General features: G+C 45.1%; 1 protein-coding gene across 3 annotated transcripts in view; it reads left to right on the top strand.

The window, feature by feature from the left end:
- RAI2 (retinoic acid induced 2) overlaps window positions 1–9,451 on the top strand; it is a 69,580-nt gene extending 60,129 nt beyond the window's left edge. For 2 of the 3 annotated variants that reach the window (XM_050936604.1, XM_050936606.1), the window contains exon 2: window positions 6,775–9,451. In XM_050936604.1, coding sequence (XP_050792561.1) covers window positions 6,881–8,551 — 1,671 coding nt within the window. In that variant the 5' untranslated portion in view covers window positions 6,775–6,880 and the 3' untranslated portion in view covers window positions 8,552–9,451. Of the gene's footprint in view, window positions 1–5,383; window positions 5,484–6,774 lie in introns of all 3 variants that reach the window. The other variant, XM_050936605.1, reaches the window with a different exon arrangement.
- The last annotated feature ends 9,861 nt before the right edge of the window (window positions 9,452–19,312 follow it).

Below are 19,312 nucleotides of genomic sequence, written 5' to 3'. Positions count from 1 at the left end.
AAGTTTGGTGAGGTTGAGGGTTAGTTTGAAGGCCAGAAGAGGGGGTTTCTGAAAGATTTTTTCAAGATGTGGCCCCCAGCAGGTAGGGGTTGTAATTGTTTGAGGATATCTCATATGGGTTCCAGTGTGTAGTGATAGGTGACAACTTGTGTGTGTGTGTGTTTTCCCCCAGTATTGAATCAGGTTCTCTCAGGTATTTGGGTGGCCTGTTCCATGATGTGATCTACTTCTCTGGTGGAATGTCCTTGTTTTGTGCAGGTGATTTTAAGTGGTTTAAGGTGTATATCATTCACTTTCTCCCACATAGCATATTCTGAGTTATCCAAGTGCCTGGCTGAGGCTAACAGATTTCTTGGTGTGTCTGGGGTAGTGACTGGATCTGTAAAGGTACGCGTGGTGATCCATGTGTTTCTTGTATATGGATGTCTGTCGTATTCCATTGTTGAAGCTAATCACGATGTCTAGGAAATTGATGCTGGTGTGGGAGCATTCTGAAGAGAGTTTGATGGGTGGGTGGTAGTTGTTGAAGTTGAGATGGAAATTTATGAGGGAGTTTAGGGAGTTTGTTGAGAGGATGAAAATACTGTATCATCAATGTATTTTAGGCATATCATTGGTTTTGTGGTGCATTTTTCCAGTTTTTTTTTCTAGAGATGAATCATGAAGATTTTGATATATTGGGGAATGTAAAGTTGTTATGGGTAAGAATGAAACGGGTGAGTGTAGCGATGTGTTTGGGGTGGATATCTGAGGGTTGTCCGTTATCTTGTAGATATATTTGAGGCAGACAGTGTAGCCATCATTGTGAGGGATGTTGATGTATAGAGAGGTGACATCCCTGATGGCAAGGACGATGTTCTGAGGGAGGTTGTTAGTGTTACAGTGTTTCTGGAGGAAGTCAGTTGCGTCCTAGAGAGAGCTGGCCCTTTGTGTGGCGAATGATTTGAAGATGTTTTCTATGAGTCCAGATAGTCCTTCAGTAAGAGTGCCACGGCCAGATATGATGGGTTTGCCTGGGTTCCCTTGTTTGTGTATCTTGGGAAACATGTAGAACAGGTGTCTGCAACCTGTGGCACGCTACTGCCTGCCACCTGCCGGGGTCCTGGCCCCACTCAGCCCCCGCGCCCACCGCTCTCTCCTGCGGGGGCAGGAGGCAGAAGCTTGGTCTTGCTGGTGGCCAGTCTCCCCGCTCCACTTCTTCCCCCAGCGTGGTGCTTTCCTGTCCCTTCCCCTCCCACTCCCTACTGCCGAATAGCTGCTCACCCTTGCAAGTGGGAGGGGGAGCGGAGCCACAGCATGCTCGCTGCTCCGCGGAGGAGGCAGAGAAGAGGTGGGGACGGGCCCCTGGGGAAAGGGGTGGAATCGGGGCATATCCCCTTCAGCCCCCTGCCATGAGCACCCCAGCCCTTTGCCCTGACCTCTGAACCCCCCCACACCCAGCTCTATGCCCTGACCCTTGCACCCCCTTCCAGCCCTCTGCCCTGACCCCTGCACCCCCTCACACACTTCCAGCCCCCCAACACCCTATGCCCTGACTCTTGCAATCCCCCACATCCCTACCCCCACCCTGAGCACCAAATGGGAGCTCCTGCACCCCCCCACACACACATTCCCACCTGCACCCCAGTCCAGGGTCCCAGCTGTTGGCCCCGCTCAGCCTGCTGCCGGTCTGGGGTCCCGGCTGCTGGCCCCTTACCAGCCGGGGTCCCGCAAGCCCCAATCAGCCTGCTGCCGAACTAGGTGAATGGAACCCCAGGCCAGCAGCGGGCTGAGTGAGCCGGCGGCATAAGATCAACATTTTAATTTAATTTTAAATTAAGCTTCTTAAACATTTTGAAAACCTTGTTTACTTTACACACAACAATAGTTTAGTTATATAGTATAGACTTAGAGAGAGAGACCTTCTAAAAAACGTTAAAATGTATTACCAGTATGCGAAACCCTAACTTAAAGTGAATAAGTGAAGAATCGGCACACCACTTCTGAAAGGTTGTCGACTCCTGATGTAGAAGATTCCTGGCTAGGTTCTTGGGGGATGAGGTTGTAGAGTTTCTTTTGGAGTTGTTTGGGGGAAGGATTTGATGATATCTTTTAAATTCCTGTGCGAATTGTGGTGTGGGGTCTTCTTTGAGTTCTTTATAGTAGGTGGTGTCGGAGAGTTGTCCGTCAGCCTCATTGACATAGTCATCATGGCTGAGGACTATGATGGCGCTTCCTTTGTCTGCTGTTTGATGAGTAGCTGGTGGTTGGATTTCAGGGGCTATATAGCTTTGGTGAAAGTGAAGGTGGAGAGGTGGTGGTGGATGTGATGTTTATGAAGGATTTCATTGTCAATTATTTTTTGCTTGAAGCAGTCAATGTAATGATCAACTGAATGGTTTTGTCTGTTGGAGGTGTCCAATCAGGTGATTCTTTCTTTTTTTTTTGACTTGTCAGTGGGAACATGATAATTGTGGGTGGTGTTATCTTTGTTGTGAAATAATTTTTTGTGGTAGAGTTGGAGAAAAAATTATTTTAGTCCTCCACATGTTGTTATAGTATCAGGTTCTGTGGTGCGGGAGAAGTTCAGTCCCTTGGCAAATATAGATAATTCATCTCTGGTAAGGTGTAGTCTTGATAAATTAATGATGTTGAGGTTTGTGTAGTGTCCATGTGGCAGGTCCTAGCGTCTTGGTTTATCTCAGAAGTCTTTTTGTTAACCCACTCTAATTTAATGCAGAGAGAAATATAGCACAGCTATGACTATTAGCGTTAAAGTTGGAAAAAATAGCTCAGCTACTCTTCTGAATTTTGATTACATTTTGGATTCCTTAGCAAGGAGTACAGAGTAAAGGGGAGATGGTCCTTTAAAAAAATTCTCCTTGGGTTCCTGGATCTCTTCAACTCTGCATTCATGGTACATATACACATTTTTAATAAAATGTAATAATTAGTGTAGACCACATCTCCACCAACAGGTAGTGCCGTATCTTTATTTTAGGACTAAGTTGCTGTCTTGTTTTGATATTACATCCTTGTATCTGGTCAGGAGGTTTATCGAAAGATTTAGTCCTGCATGTGTTTGCTGGAGTTGTTACTTGCAGTGCCCCAATAAATCCTTTTATTTCTATAAGTGAATATTCTGATTTTGGCAATCATCTAGTTGGATTGGCTTGTAGATTAGAAGGGAAAATTATTATAAACAGTGCAGTGGACAATTCTACTTTTGAGTCTATCACATCTTAAACCCCCAGAATGTAGAATTATACTGTTTGCATGTTGTTTTATATGATATGTGGACTACAAAAATACATTTTACATCTATTCTCTGCTGTGATCACATGCATAAGAACAAACTGTCATAGAAATGAGCAAGCTATTTTTCCACATGTGTGTAAAGGAGAGGAACCGCGTAGGTTTAGTTTTCTAGCAGTTTTACAATTAATGTGCATAAGAGAAAAATGTTGGCAGAGCACATCATGTTATAAGGACAGCAGAATTTACGAGATTCTGCCTTTTAACCATTATAAATCTGTATATGTATGCAGTTCTGATTTTGGGGGCTGCTGCCATTACCCAGTTCTGGCAAACCTGGTCAGGGTTTTAACCTTTAAATAGACCTATATGTGAGCACTTTAGGGCCTGATCCAAAGCTCCCGAGTCTTTCTATTTCCTTCAGTGGGCTTTTAAACATACCTCTAATGCAGGACTTGAAAAAATTTCTTAGACTCTTATTAGCCAGGGCTGATGCAAAAGAAGGGGGAGGACTGCCAGCAAGGTCCAAAAAGAAAACCCTGCAGAGAAGGCCAACCCTGCTGTCAGGATTCCTGCCAGAGCTCTCCATAGACACTGATTTAGGAGCTCCATTGACTGCTAGCTGCTGTTGCAGGAGTGAGGTAGAGTTGGAGTGGTGTCCACTGTTCTACTCCTCCCCTGTCCTCTTGGCTGCTGCTGGATGTGGTGAAAGTTGGTCTGTTGTTCTGCCCCAGCCTGTAGTTCTTTTTTGATGAGGGGTTGCCACTTCCTTCCTTTCCAATCCCATGCATGAATAGCTACAATGCATGCCCCTGCTTAGAGCTTTGCCAAGCAGGAACAACAGGAGCGCCCGCCCTATGCGTTCCAAAATCATGAAATTGTAAAATTAATAAATTTGGGGTTCTTTTTCTTGGCCTTCTGGTAGTTTTGGAGCCTTGGGCGGGTTGTCACATTTTCAAGTCTTTCTCCACAACCTGAAGGGCTAGAAACTTCCTTTTTCTTTTCAAAAAAGAAAGCTGAAATTTTTCCCATAATCCCCTGACTCCAAGTGCTGAGAGAGTCGGCGTGAAATAGTGAGAGGTGGCAACGCTGTGAAATGAAAATGATTCTTATCAGTTTTCTAGCTGCCCTTGGGGTTTTTTTCATTCACCATTGTCCACTAGCAGGAGAGAGAAGAATGAAAAAAATACAACCTTTACTTTATCATTTAACATAGTTTAAAAACACACAGCGCCTCCCCCTTTTTCCCCTTTGCAGTTTCCATTCTTGCAATTCTGCATCTCTGTTGCTGACAAGCCAGAACCCTCAAGCAGTGCCAGAAATATTTTCAACAAAATATATATCCTAGAGACACACACGACTCCGCATAGAAAACAGTATTTGAGCATGTTTAAAGCTATCCCTAACCTTTTCTCCAAGGTGTCAGATTTTGATACATGAGATCTTCTTCCCCTGTCTAGCTATGTCCTCTGCCTCCAGCCCTGTAACATTTTTAGGCAGCAGTGTGTGGTTTTATTATGTTTTATACTTTCATCTCCTGCAGTTATCCTTGTTTCTTTCCTGGAGTCTGTATTGCATGCTAAGTCATCACTTCTCCAATGTAGTGTAATTTTCACCCTGCATTCCCTATTTTTCAATGTCAATTGAACTTGGCAGAGGAATAGAGGGTCGTCTTCTGCCCTTACAAGATCATCATTTCCCATGAAACCACAGAAATTTCTGTTTTAAAATAAATCAAAAATCAGAGAAATCTGACCTAATTTGCCATGGATACAAAATGCATTACTGCATACCACTATTTTGAGAAGCAGCCAGATGGGTGGAAAATATAGTAGGTAAGGAATTTGAAAGTGACAATTAAACAGGGAACAGAACAGAGGTTTAAAAAAGAGATACTTTTCCTGGATTTTTCTAATTTACTAACATGAACAGGAAGGTGTTCGTTTTTGAAAACTTGAACTTGCCAAGTGCTGTTACCTGCATTATCTTTATTTTTAGAAATGTTTGTTCTTTACTTTCCGAAACCAGCTGACCTAATTTTTTTGTTAGTTCAGGCGCATTTGTTACAGTTTAAATCACTGATGGGTTTTTCTGTTTGGAAAGCAAAAATCTCAATAATTGTTTTTATTTATTTGCTTTATTTTTTCAGCTCTAGATAATCAAAAAACCCAACACCCTGTATATGTGGATGTTTGATTCAAAGAACTTAACGAAATATGAATATTTGTAAATTATTCTCCCGGTTCTAGGTGAGTAAGAGGGGAAAATAACAGAGTAATTTGTTACTAAAATAATGAAGGTTTTTGATAAATTATTGGAATATTATTCAGCCAGCCTTGAACTATTGGCCGCTCACATATTTGTATTGTAACACACTGTGATACCTACATCCCAACACAAAGATTTAAGTCACCGGAGAGGACAGTGAAATAATAATTTTATATTTATTTTTTTCTGTCTTGATCTTTTTTTTTTTAGCTGTTGGATGTGTTTTATTTGATCTTGGAAGGATTAGATTTTTATTGGTAAATGTTGATTTCACCGTAGACACGCAAACCAATGACAAAATATTTCCATCAAGAGATCCTGAAGAGAAGTTTTGCATATGGTAGCTTCCATGGGAGAGAGAGCATTCAGTGAGTTCACTGCCTGTATGGAAGAGAGAATCTTTTTAAGAAATATGCTAAAATTTTTCTAGGCTCATAAAGGGAAAAGATCACCGCACTTCTTCTTAACATTTGTTTAGTTAAGATAAGGGATTAGCTTGTCAAAATAAATTTAAAGTTGCTTTGATTTTTATTCTTTGCAGCTTATTAGTAAGTTTTCTGGTTCATATTACTGTCATCCAGCTCTAGAGCAGGAGGTGAGGGCTGGGTTTAGGTTTCTTTTTTTTTAAGTGGGAAGAAACTGCCAAACTACGCAGTCTTGTGTGTTTGTGTTGCTGAGCTACTGATTACTCTTTGTTGTGCTGTTTACTGCAGATTTTGAACGTGCTGTGTAGTGCATCCGTAGATCGTCTGATTTATTTTAGGATCTTCAAAGACAAGAAAGGATGATTAATTTAGGCTGAATGAGGAGCCTTTATGCACGGAGAGCCTTCACAGCCTCACAGTGGAACGTTTCTTAAGTTTATTTTTAGGAAAGTTTGTTTTTATGCTTTTTATTGAGTTTAAACAGTGTAGTGTCTCTTGACCGTGCCATACCCTGTCATTTCATGAAGCTTTGTTTAAAAATGTAAAATGTACTGCCTCCGTTCTTTTTTTATGCTGTATACTAGAACTTTTTTCTTTGACTGTAGTTAGTTCTTTAGGCCTTTAAATTATCTCTGTTTATAGCTAAATATAAGTTCCCCAGAACTCTTCATGTAACACTCACGGATGTATGTACTGTATGTATAGAGTGTACAGCATAATGGAGCAGTTACCCTGAAGTGTGGAAACATTTTATAGCTTTTATGTGATAGGCTTTTTAAAGGCAGATGCAAATATTATTTTAAGAACGAGATTTATGCAGTGCCTAAAGTCTGTTTCTGTTCTGCAGGCCAAGCTATGTCGGTGCAGATGCTTTTGGCAGCCCTGACTCAATGCGGATCCTGGTGACAGCAATGTAAACGTGAATTTCTGCAACGTCTCAGAAGTCCTGTAAAATGGAGGAACTGTACAAGGACACACAAAACCTGCCCATGGATGTTACCAACTCTCCTTCCACGATAGCTAACAATAAGTTAGAAAATGGGGTCGCCCAGCTGATAACTGCTGAAGCCTGGAATATCAACTCCACAGACTTGATGAAGAAAGCACTTTCACCACTTGTGACTGTCCCAGCCCCTTCGATCCTCACTCCACCAGCAGAATCCCAAAGTGGGGTAGCTCTGAAAGTAGCAGCCACAGTTCTCCAGCCAATTTGTTTAGGGGATAGCCCAGTGGTTCTTCCAATACACCTGCAAGTAGCCGGGAGCACCACCCCCCAGATTGCGCCTAATAACAACACTCCATATGTTATGACGACTCAAGGTCCAGTTCCGCTACCTGTCCTCTTGGAGCAACATGTGTTTCAACATTTAAATTCTCCATTGGTGTTACCTCAGGGTACTCCCTGCTCCACAAATCCCATTCACAGCAATCTTTTCCAGGGTTCTTCTGCCCCAGTTGGACAGCCCCAATTACTGGATCAGAAACCAACTAACCAGACCCAGGAGCCCATTTTACCCCCAGTGTTTCAGACACCAGGATTTGCTGCTGTTCTTCAGGATTTGTTTCCTCCACAGAGCACCTTAGGTTCCTCACCCTGTCAGCCACCCCCAGATTACTCCTCTGTTCCACCCCAGGCCTTCAGTTCCCCTCTATCTCCACTGGTACCCCCAGCCACCCTCCTAGTGCCGTATCCTGTGATTGTCCCCTTGCCAGTCCCAGTCCCCATCCCGATCCCCATCCCCATCCCTGTGCCTCACGGCACTGAATCCAAGGTCAACCCGGACTACCCCAAGCCACCATTGTTCACCCTGTATTCCTGCAAAGGCACCCAAACCCCTCTGGAGAAAGAAGAATCCAAACCCTTTGATTTCATCCACCACAGGGAATTTGCCCAGCTGAATCGTCACACAGTCATCAAGATGAACAATGAGAACGAGGCCCTGGACCTTTCCATGAAAACGGTGCCCTTGCTAAAGGCAAGTGAGGTCAGTTCCCAGCTCTCCCCTGAAGATGGTGCTTTAGATTTGTCGATTGCTTCCTACAGGAAGACAGGCAGTGCCGGCGTCCGTGCTGAGGCAGCTAATGCAATTTGCTCTGGATCTATGATGGACAGTGCTGCTCACTCCATGATGGATAAACTCTCCAGTGCAACAGTCCCCTTTGCCCATCCCAAACCTCACGAAGCCTCAGCCAAGATCGACAGCAGAATGACTGGTAGCAATTCGGCCGAGCTCCTGAGACAGCAGCAAAAGTGGCTGGTGGATCAGACTAGCAGAGCAGCCTGTGAGCCCAAGGCTGGGAATAATATTGAGATTGTGAGCACTTCACAGACTGCCAAAGTAATAGTCTCTGTCAAAGATGCCGTGCCCACGATTTTCTGTGGCAAGATTAAAGGCCTTTCGGGAGTATCCACCAAAAACTTCTCTTTCAAAAGGGACATGCCCCAGGACTCTGTTCTGCCGTGTTACGATGTGAAGAACCAGCCAGAGCCTAGGGATAATGCAGAAGCTCTTAGGAAACCAATCAAAAACAGGAGTGTAAAGTTAAAGAAAATGAACTCCCAGGAGATACACATTCTTCCAATCAAAAAGCAACGGCTCGCTGCCTTCTTTCCAAGAAAGTAAATTATGGGTTTTTAGACTTTTGAATATAATTATTATTATGAAAAATAAAAAGATGCACTTGTCTTAAAATGCATTTAAAACTTTAAACTATCTTTGTAAGTTATTTTGGGGAAAGCGGGAGAGGATTGGGTGTAGATTTCCTGTAAAGCTGAGGGAGGGGAGTTCTTTTTGTTCGTTTGTTATTGATTTTTGACTTTTCATGAAAAACTAAATAAAAAGCAACCTATTTTTCAAGCGGATTGCACATTTTTGCAGCTTTAATGGAGTAATGGATGAGTCAGAGGGGTAAGAGCTATTTTCACTGCCATAAAGTGCTTTGATGATGTAATTCTTAGTGATGGGTACAATGGAAACTTCAAAATAAATGTTTGTATGTGGTAATTGGTTGTGGTTATTTTGTCATTTATTAATTGCTTTCATTATCGGGGAAGATTTGGCAGAAGTCTGTAAACTGTAAAGCACTATAAGTTTATCTTTGTTATAGCCCTGAAATGTTAAGGTGACCAGGCTAAGAAAAATTATATTGCCCTAGCACCATTAGAGAGAACCTCTGAACAGCCACTAATGATGTGTTTCAACTATCTTCAATAAAAATCATAGCAGAAGATCACTGTTATGCTCGGGCATGAGTCCAATGCACAGAGAATACTAGCTTTATGATTACAAAGAAATATAGATCTGTTTTTAAACACAAAGTGAACACTAATGATGATTTTAATGAAATCTAAAAGTCAGAGGAATTTGGTTGCCACTGGGTGAGGAAAAGTCACATAATTTTTCCCAGCCTGAATATAGATATATGGAAAAGTTGTTCGTTGTAAGTTTGACCATGTCTTGATGGCTGAAATCAATGCAGATGAAAGAGCAGAACAATGTAATTTTCCAACATTACCGTGTAAAAGCCAGCCACGTGAATGGAGAACTGTGAATGTATACTTAAAATAAAAACCTGATAGGTGACAGTTGCGCTTGTATGTGAAAATGGGCTGGAGCTGTATTATTGCATGGCTGCTTCTAAATGTACACGTCTTGCAGTTAAAATATATCCAGCTGTTAGAGGGAACACGAGCGTGGGAAAGTATTCTGATGGATGTCACAGTTTTAGTGCAAGGCCCCCTTGCAGTTTAGAAGGTTATTTTTTAGTTGTTCATAGCATGTGCTGCCACAACAGCACTGGCTCTGTTGAAATAAACATGAGATTGTAAACAAGCAAGCAGGGGTCTGCATCAGGTTTACTGGTCCTTACTCTGCAGGGTTGCAGCCAGCCTCTCTACCGCCAGTCTGCTCAGTCATTCTGCAGTTTCTTGCATTAATTCCTGAGCACTGAGGCAAAGACTCTCAAAAGTTAGGCACCATTTTAAGGCACTGGCCTTTCTCCCCACCTCCCATCCCCAAATACTGAGCACCCAAAAGGACAGTGCCTTAAGATGATTTTAGGAAAATCTTGGCCCAACCATGTACTGCTTAAAAATAATATAGATGTTGCATTTTCATTAGTTAGGTAAGGAATCCTTTTTGCCTCTAATACCTTTTCCTTGGCTAGAGTATTGCTGCTGGTGGTGCTTTATCTTCAGTGCTATCTTGCTTTCTGTGAGGACCAGGAGATTCAACATTCAGGACATGTTAGTGCAATATGTATGCTTGTTTTGTAATAAATATCTTCCTTTTTTTTTTTTTTTAAGCTAGCCTTTTACTTTTTCCAAGGCTGGTTAAATGGAAAGTGTACAAAATAGTTTGAAGGATCAGCCACTCAGTTAATGTTTATCGATTCTCTTTTATTGGCTATTTGCAAATACTTTGCTTTCTTCCCCTTGGATACCATTTTCATTAAATAAGAGGTGGATCTTGTGATTTTTGCAGTGTGCAGAAATAGGAGTTATGTTGTGTGGTATGAATGCTCTTTCCAATTGCTGCTTGCCCCCTTCATGTTTTAGGTTGGACATTTTCAAAGCACCAAGATCTTCTGAAAATTTTGCTCATTCCAACTGGGAGATTTTTAAAGAGGAAAGTCACAGAATCAGCTCCTGAAACATTTAGTTCTCAAATAATGCACAGAAAAATAATCGGTGAAAAGAAACGTGTATCAGATCAGTGGTACTTTCATATAGACCACGTGACCCTTGTTAAATACTGTACTTGATTTCAAGTGAGTGAGTCCTAGCCATCAAATTCCACCTCTTGACTCCAGTAATTCCTCTTAGCCATTGTGTTAGCAGTGCTGATCCTCTTTGCAGCCTGGTTAAAGAGGACTATGGTAACATGAACCACACTGGTTCACTTACATTGGTTTCCAGCTAGCTTATAGCAATGTAGCTTAATTCACTCTCAGTAGCTGCACACAGGAAGTTTGGTCACCAAATTAAGCTAAATCAGTTTAAGCCGGTTGTAAATCATTGTGTGTGTCCATACAGAATTTTGACAAAATGAGCTTAAAATCAATTTTAGTTAAACTGGTGCAATTTATGTGTGTGCAGAAAAAGCTGTAATAGCATAGGATGTCTGCCAGGAATGATTTAAAAATCTAAACAGCGGAAATGTGACAACCACATCTGATATTAAATGAAAGACATTTTTCAAAATCCCTTTTAAAATATACCTGTTGCTTATCTGCAGCCTTCAGGGTGAAATGGCCTGTTTGCAAGTCTATGATGATTTTTTTTTTTAATTATCAGATTGCCCAGAGTTAATCACTGATGTACCTGCTGTTACAGTTGCTTACAAACCAGCAGGAGCAGCTCAACTGGATCACTTGCAAGTGGGCTGACAGGGGAGGAGTTCCCATGTTAAACTGCCTTGCCCTCAATGTTATTTTTTAAGCTACAGCCTCAGGTGGTGATGTTTGGGGAAGAGCATCTGACCCAACAGTAAGGGTTATTGCAGGCCACTTTATCCTCTCATAATAGGTCTGGTTTTAATCTGCAAAGGATACCATATTAAATACAAAAGGAGAGAGGCTCCTGTCATACTTGCATTATTTTGAGGAAACTACACTATGTTCCAGGATCTTGCTTTTCCCTCTTCCTACCAGAAGTGTTCCAAAGCATGAGTAAAAGCGATATGCATTGTACTCCTGAGGAATTCTGCCCCCCCCCAATTAAAAATTCTGTGTCCAATATTTTAGAATTCTGCATATTTTATATTGTGTTATTTTGACAATCATTCCAGTTTCAGTTATTTTGGTCATTTCTTTCAAAATATCTGTCAGCAAGTATGTTAACAATACAAACAGCAGCAAAAAGAAGTGAGTTAAAGAAACCCCTATAATAACCCAGGTCGGGGCTGTGTGGGGGCCCCCAGAGCCCAGAAAACCCATATCTCCCAGTCCCCCAGAGATGAGCCATGGGGCAGCCACTGGCTCAGACACCAGACACCTCTCCCTTCCAGAGCCCAACTGTGGAGCAGCCCCCAGGCACCAGTGGCCTACCCCCAAGCCTTTACTCCACCCAGCTTCTTTACTGTCCCACCAGGGCACATGGTGTGGTGTGGTGCAGCTCTGTCCTTCCTCCTGCTTTGCCAGAGTCATCTGGGTCTCCCAGGCCCTCTCCTGTCCCCGGAGAATGAGGATCAAAGAGTGTGCAGCCTCCTGCCCAGCCAGTCTGGGTGCTCCGCTCACTGCAAACTGGGTTCTGCAGATTCCAGTGGCCCCTTGCAGTGGCCAGAAATTCTGTGGGGCAAACAGGGAATTCTGCATTGCACAGTGGTGCAGAATTCCCCCAGGAATAAAATTGTTAGCATGGGGGAGGGGTAGCCACAAAACAAGGCATTTAATTATTCACACCCCCACCACACCTCTTTAGTAGCAATTACAGTGTTGGCATATTGGCCCATTAATTATTGAGAGAGCTACATTTTAAATATGTCTAAAACTTTTGCATGGAACCAGGAAGCAGAGCTGTAGTGCTGATAAATGTGAGGTTCCATTTCTGGTAGCTGTTAATGGAGAGGCTCGTGCCTTTGTGAAGTTAAAGTCATTCCATCAGCATGACAGGAGAAGGTGGTTTTCTGAGATGCCTGTCTCTGTCTGCATCCTATTTAAGCTCTTAGAAGGTATCAGCCTGTGTTCTGACCAGCAATAGGCTCTCTCTCCCCCTTGGAGCCTGTGTGCATTTCTGGACATTTTTCCTTCCTCATTTTTCATCCTCTTGCCTTTTAATTCCTCTCTTCAAATTTTCGAGTAGATGCCATCACTCAGAGAAGGCCGTAGGTTAGGGCTTGCCTGACCAGGGAAATTAGTGTGGCTTAAGTTAGGGTGTGAATGTAAAGCACATTACCTACTCCATACTAAATTGCCATGTGGCCATTCTTACTCTGCACTGAGTGCCTTTGTGTGCTTTAGCTGAATACACTTTGGAAGTGTAGACTCCAAAGGCACACATAGTGCAGAGTAAGCGTGTCCACACAGCCCTTTAGTATGGAGTAGCTAGCTATGCCAGCCTTTTTCCTGGACAAACCCTTATCACTAAAGCATGTATTAGGGCCTGAAAAAACTGGGGGTTGGGCTCTGTTGCTAGCTTCAAGAGTTGGGGTCTGGCACTGAACCTGTTTTGGCCCTCTGAGTCTTAGCCTGAAGCAGTCTTTGACTCTCTTTGGGGAATGTAGCTGCCTTAGAGATTCATTAAGTGGATAGGGAGTCTTCAAGGTAACTTCTACCCACACTGTTACTGGCGAGTAGATCAGGGCTAGGCTCCTACATTCAGGCACTGGGGCAATGTGTTCATGCCTCCTTTTGCTGGGTAGTAAATGTGCTGTGCTTGAGCTTCAGCTTCCAGATGATGTTCATATTCATTCCACGGTAGAGTAAGTGAGGTGGCCTAATCAGGAGTTAACACTCAGGTGGATGATGATGGCAAGGTCTTAAATGCAGAAAAAACAAACTGTATTTTTCTGGGCAAAGATAGTACGAAGCCTTCCTTGCCATGTATGTGATGGGGAATCCACCAGGACTGTGCGGATACTGTAGAAGAGTGTCATGGTGGCCTTGCAATCTAAGTGCAGAATGGTACAGAGCTATTTGACTGACTTACACTTGCAGCCAGACCAGCTGATCCCTATTAGCTTCAATCCAGCATCTAAAAAGGGTTATGATGCACTTCTGTGACTAAAGCTAACTAGGCACAGGGACAGAAGGGGGCTTCGGGGAGCACCTTAGAGACAGCCAACTGCAAACGGGAAGTTAGTTAACTTAAACATAGGCAGGTCCGGCTCCAGCATTTTTGCCACCCCCAAGCAGTGAAAAAAAAAAAAAAAGTGGTGATTGGTGGCACTTCGGTGGCAGCTCTACCCTATCACTTCATTCTTTGGTGGCAGTTCAGTGGCCGGTCCGTCCCTTAGAGAGGGACTGAGGGACCTGCTGCCAAATTGCTGCTGCCGAGCCGGATGTGCCGCCCCTGTCTGTTGGCTGCTCCAAACGCTTGCTGCGCTGGTGCCTGGAGATGGCCCTGAACATAGGAGACTAAAGGTCGGGCATGAGGTTAGGCCTGAGTCACTGTGGGCATGCTGTTACAAGCAGCGTGGAATGCAACATTCCAGTTCTTCAAATGTCTCCCTTCTCAGCAGAATCACAGCTGTCCTCCCACAGAAGAGTGATCCAGGTGGTGGTGGTGATCACAACACGTTTAGCATAACATTTTGGAGCTGACTCATAGGGTCAAGTTTGTTTTCTCACACAGCACGTTACACTCTGCTCCCTGCAGGAGAACTGCTGACTGTTGTTTGAAGTGACGGATAAGAGGAGTATTCCAGCTGTGGCCTCGCTCCCTCTGTGGGGGGGGGGGGAGCTATTGACTCATCTCTTATTCCACTTGCAGCTATACCACTACCACCTACTGTCGGGTACACAGGTTAGGAACGCCTTACCAAAAGAGATCAGAGGGGACTAGACCAGCTGTGAAATCAGACACTCTTACCAGAATAGGCCCAACATTGCCCAACTTGGGTCTGGGGGAGAGCTGCAGGTAGAGTATGTGGAACTGTTTGAATGACCCCGCTGGTCACATTAGTACTCAGTAGGGTAAGGCCTGCCCGAGGGGTGTCATGCTGATCTGGTACCAGTGCTGAGCATTCAAAAGCTCTGGTCCTCTGCTTGTAACATGTTTCTGAGGAGCTGTAAAGCCAAAGAGTTGACAATCTACATGAACCAAGTATAGAACATGATGACAGCCAGGGAAGGTGTGATGAGAAATGAGGGTTATGTTATGTTTGTATTTCACTGGTCCTACTCCAGTGATTGACCCTTAAGTGCGAGCGAGATGGGAACAGAGCAGTAGCCCAAGGAGTGGGCTGTCTTCCCAGGATTAGTGAGCAATGTGCCAAAGGCACAAAGCAGGATCAGGAAGAGGCCAGTAGGGGCATTGAGGTGTGACGAGTTCCAGGGCCAGCTTAACTTTGTGGGCCCGGTGCCAAACATATTTGTGGGCCACCATGGGACAAGGCGCAGGGGGACGGGATGGTCAGTCTTCAGAGTGAAGGGCAGGCTGGGGGCAATGACGCACAGTGTGGTTGGAGCAGCCCCACTCTGTGTAGCCTAGCAGGAGGGCACTGGATGCAAACCTGCAGCTGCCAGAGGCACACTGGCCTGCCCAGCTCTGTGCTGCCAGCATGCCCCTTCCCCTTGAGAGCGGGCCCGCACTGCTCCTGTGCTCCAGCCTTATGCCCAGTACCCCCTCGCCCAGACACCTGCACCACAGAGCTCTATACCCAGCCCCCTCCGCTCCCAGAGACCTCCCACCACAGCACCCCGCACACCATACTGCTCGCCCAGCACCCCCTGCCCACAGACCTCCCCACCTTCCTTCCTCTCATAGACCCCCCACCACCACCTTCCTCACAGTCCCACCATCTCAACTGAACAGCACCCCATATTCCTGAGGGGATTCTGCACCAAAAAATTAAAAATTCGGTGCACAGTATTTTAAAATTCTTCAAATTTTGTCAGTAAGGAAATGTGGAGGCACCAACATGGCAGGGGGGAGCACAGGCCACTGGTTGCATGGAGGTGGGAGATCACCCTGCTGCCACCCCCCCATCCCAGCCCGGGACAGAGACTCGTTAGTGAGACTGCACCCGACCCTGACACAGTGCAAGGGCCAGGCCTGCCCCAGAAACATCCTGGGGCCCTGCTCTCCTGTGCCAGGCACACCAGGTGTGGGTGAGCTGGCTCAGCCCAGCAGCAGGATGCAAGTGCAGAGGACTTGGAGGAGCCAGGTGGGGGTAAGAGAGTTCTCTGTGGGGCACTCTGGGTGCGGGTGGCTCAGTGGGAAATCTAGATGCACAGAAGCTCATTGTAGGGTTCCAGGTTTGGTTGGGGGTCGAGGTGCAGGTGGTTGGGACTCAGTGGAGAGGGGGTCTGTGGGGGCATTCATTGGGGTGGTACAGAGGCAGGGGAGGTGGGGCTTGTCAGGGGGAGGGTTCAATGGGTCTGCTTAACAGGGGAGCTCAAACTTCTGCCAAGGAGATGCCGCATGCTGGGCTCCAACTTCCCTCCTACCCCCACTTCCCCCATCCCCTTCTCTTCCCATCCCATGCCCCTTCCCCACCGTTCCATCTCCTCCTCATCCCACCCCCTTCTTCCTCCCTGGCCCTGCTTCCCCCATCCCCTTCTCTACCCCATCCCCATTGCCCCATCTTCTCCTCATCCCACTCCCTTCTCCCCTGCCTCATCCCCAGTCCCCGCTTCCCCCATCCACTTCTCTTCCCCATCCCCATCGCTCCATCTCCTCCTCATCCTATCCCCTTCTCTTCCCCATTGCCCCATCTCCTCCCCACCCCATCCTTTGTCCCCACAGCCGGTCCCCCCCGCACCCACTTCTCTTCCACATCCCATGCCTCCTCCCCAGGCTTGGGGGATGGGAGGAAATCACCCCCTAGCACAAGCCGCAGAGTGGAGCGGGGTGGGTCTGGGTCGCTCCACTTCCTGCTGATTGCAGGGCGGGCCTGACCTCTGCTGCAGTCCCCCAGGATGTGTAGCTCAGGGGAAGGGGGTTGCAGAGGAAGGGAGGAGTGGGGGTGAGGCTGGGGCAGAGCAGAGGTGGAGCAGGGGTGGAGGCAGCATTCCTGACTGGCTCAGCCGGCCGGGGGATTGGACTGGCCTGGGCCCCTTCTGACTCTGGGCCTAGCCCCATCGTAAACCTGGTACTGGACGAGTGGCCAGAGCACAGGGAGCGATGTGGAGAGCAACAGGAAAGGGGAGATGCAGACAGAGACAGAGCCTGAACAGTGAAGATGAGGAGTTTGAACTTTAATAGAGAGAGGGAACCAGTGAAGGGACTTAGATGATGTGACATGGTCCAAGCAGGGGAGGAGGAAGAAACCTTAAGCACTTTGGGAACTGTAGTTGCTACAGAGTTAGGAGGATCTAAATTTTGGACGTAAGCACCTAAATCCTTCTGCAGATCCAGACGTTGGTGAAGAGACAAATGTGGTAGGTTAGGTGAGGATGTCATTAAACAAGGACAGTAACCCCACAGGGGAGAGAGGAATCGATAAGACATAGAAGGTTAGAAAAGGAAGGGGGTCTATTTGCCAAATCTAGATGCTTTAGCTGGAGAGAGGCTTGGAGACCCAGAGGGGACATCAGGTTAAAAGAGGACAAAAATCAGGGTGTCGGGAGTGGAGGAGCTATGGGGAAAAGCAGGGGGTGATGAGCTCCTGCCAGATCTTGTCAATCCAGTGCATTCTACTGAAGTGAGCAAGATTCAGGGCAGAGCGAGCGGAGGGAACAGAGCAGGATGGCATGGCCAGGAACAGAGGAAAAACATAATGGAGGAAGTTGGCAGCCAGTGTAGCCATAGAACATGCATGCCAAGAAGTCTAAAGGGATGTAGCCTCATATCACGTATCTTCATGTTAGCTACCTCTCCTGGTGCACTAAGAGCCCTTTGCCCTGTGGACATGCCCTCTATTAAGTCTGTGCAAGTTACACTCCTTCACCACTGCTCATCTTCTTCTACACTGACAAAAGTTACACCCCATTGTACATCGTGGTAGAATCTGGCTTACTGGGATTTTCTAAATTCAAGCTCACAAAGCACTGGGCACTGTAAACAGACTGATGTTCTCTGGCAATGCTGAAGTTCCATTTTTGTGCCAGAGAAGTTAGCACTAGCTCCGTAGCAGCTGGAGGCTTAAGGACAACAGTGACTCTAATGCCATAAAGTTGTTTTGCTAATAGTCTGCCTGGTAATCTCAGAAAATGAGTCACAACAAAGCAATAGCATGGTAGTTGTGACAGGTTGGATCACAGAAACCCCCTTGGGAGCTGCCAGCCACTGTGCCACGACTACTTCTATTTGTGTTTCCCTGCCAGCTCAGGACTCCAGCACCCTGTCTTGCTGAGCCAGACACTTCTGTCTGCTCCAACACAAACACGGGTTCTGAATTACTTGCCCCAAAGCTGCAAGTTTACCTGAAAACAGCTCACAGAAGTATGCTTGTCTTTAGCAGTCACGTGCCCAACTCCCAATGGGGTCTAAACCCAAATAAATCTGTTTTACCCTGTATAAAGCTTATACAGGGTAAACTCAAATTGTTCACCCTCTATAACACTGATAGAGAGATATGCACAGTTGTTTGCTCCCCCAAGTATTAATACATACTGAGTTAATTAATAAGTAAAAAGTGATTTTATTAAATACAGAAAGTAGGATTTAAGCAGTTCCAAGTAGTAACAGACAGAACAAAGTAAGTCACCAAGCAAAATAAAATGAAATGCACAAATCTATGTCTAATCAAACTAAATACAGGTAAGATCCTCACCAGTTCCAGAATGCTCCCTTTTACAGACTAATCTCCTTTTAGCCTGGGTCTAGCAATCACTCACACCCCCTGTAGTTACTGTCCTTTGTTCTAGTTTCCTTTAAGTATCCTTGGGGGGGAGAGGCTCCTTCTTTAGCTAGCTGAAGACAAAATGGAGGGGTCTCCCAGGGGTTTAAATAGACTTTCTCTTGTGGGTGGAGAACCCACTCCTCACTCCTATGCAAAGTCCAGCTCCAAAATGGAGTTCTGGAGTCACCTGGGCAAATCACATGTCCATGCATGACTCAGTCTTTACAGGCAGAAGCCATTGTCCACATGGTATCTTGTACGGCTCCAGGAAGACTTCTTATGTGGATTGGAGCCTTCCAAGCTCTTTTGTCTGTTATCTGCTTCCTGATTGAGCACCTAATTTGCACATTCCTTTCCTAAGAAGTGTCCAAATGTTCTAACTAAGGCTACTTAGAAATCAAGTAATTTTACAGCCAATCTTCATAACTTTGAACACACAAATGATGCCTGCATACAACTAGGATGAACATAACCAGTAGATCATAAGCTTTACATAGATATGTTACATGGCATATGTAGCAAAACCCTATTCCAGTTATATCATACATATGTTTATGAGCACCTCCACCCCATAAAGCCTTATGGGGTACACTGTCACAGTAGTGTCTTCTGGAAAAAACAGGTATCACCTAGCACTCTGGTGGCAGATATTTTAGTTTGTACTGGTGCTCAAGGTTTATATAAAATATGCAGAATCTTTAACCAAATGCTTTTGTTTCAGGTGTCTAGAATCAGTTACTGCCATCTGACATCCAGACAGCTTGGCCATATTTACCCTGATAAGGAAAACAGTATAATATATAAGTGCAACATACTGTTTTCATTCATTAACTTTAAATCTTAAGCAATTTTTTCTACATTTCTCCTTGAGAACTACAGTTATGTACTTGGTAAGCATGAAGTTTTAAATTCAAACTATTTTTGAGTTGTCCATCTGCC

This window comes from Gopherus flavomarginatus, chromosome 1, assembly GCF_025201925.1.
Source record: "Gopherus flavomarginatus isolate rGopFla2 chromosome 1, rGopFla2.mat.asm, whole genome shotgun sequence".
Lineage (NCBI taxonomy): Eukaryota > Metazoa > Chordata > Testudines > Testudinidae > Gopherus > Gopherus flavomarginatus.
Note: the sequence above shows the minus strand (reverse complement) of the source record. Positions and strands in the feature narration are given on the sequence as shown.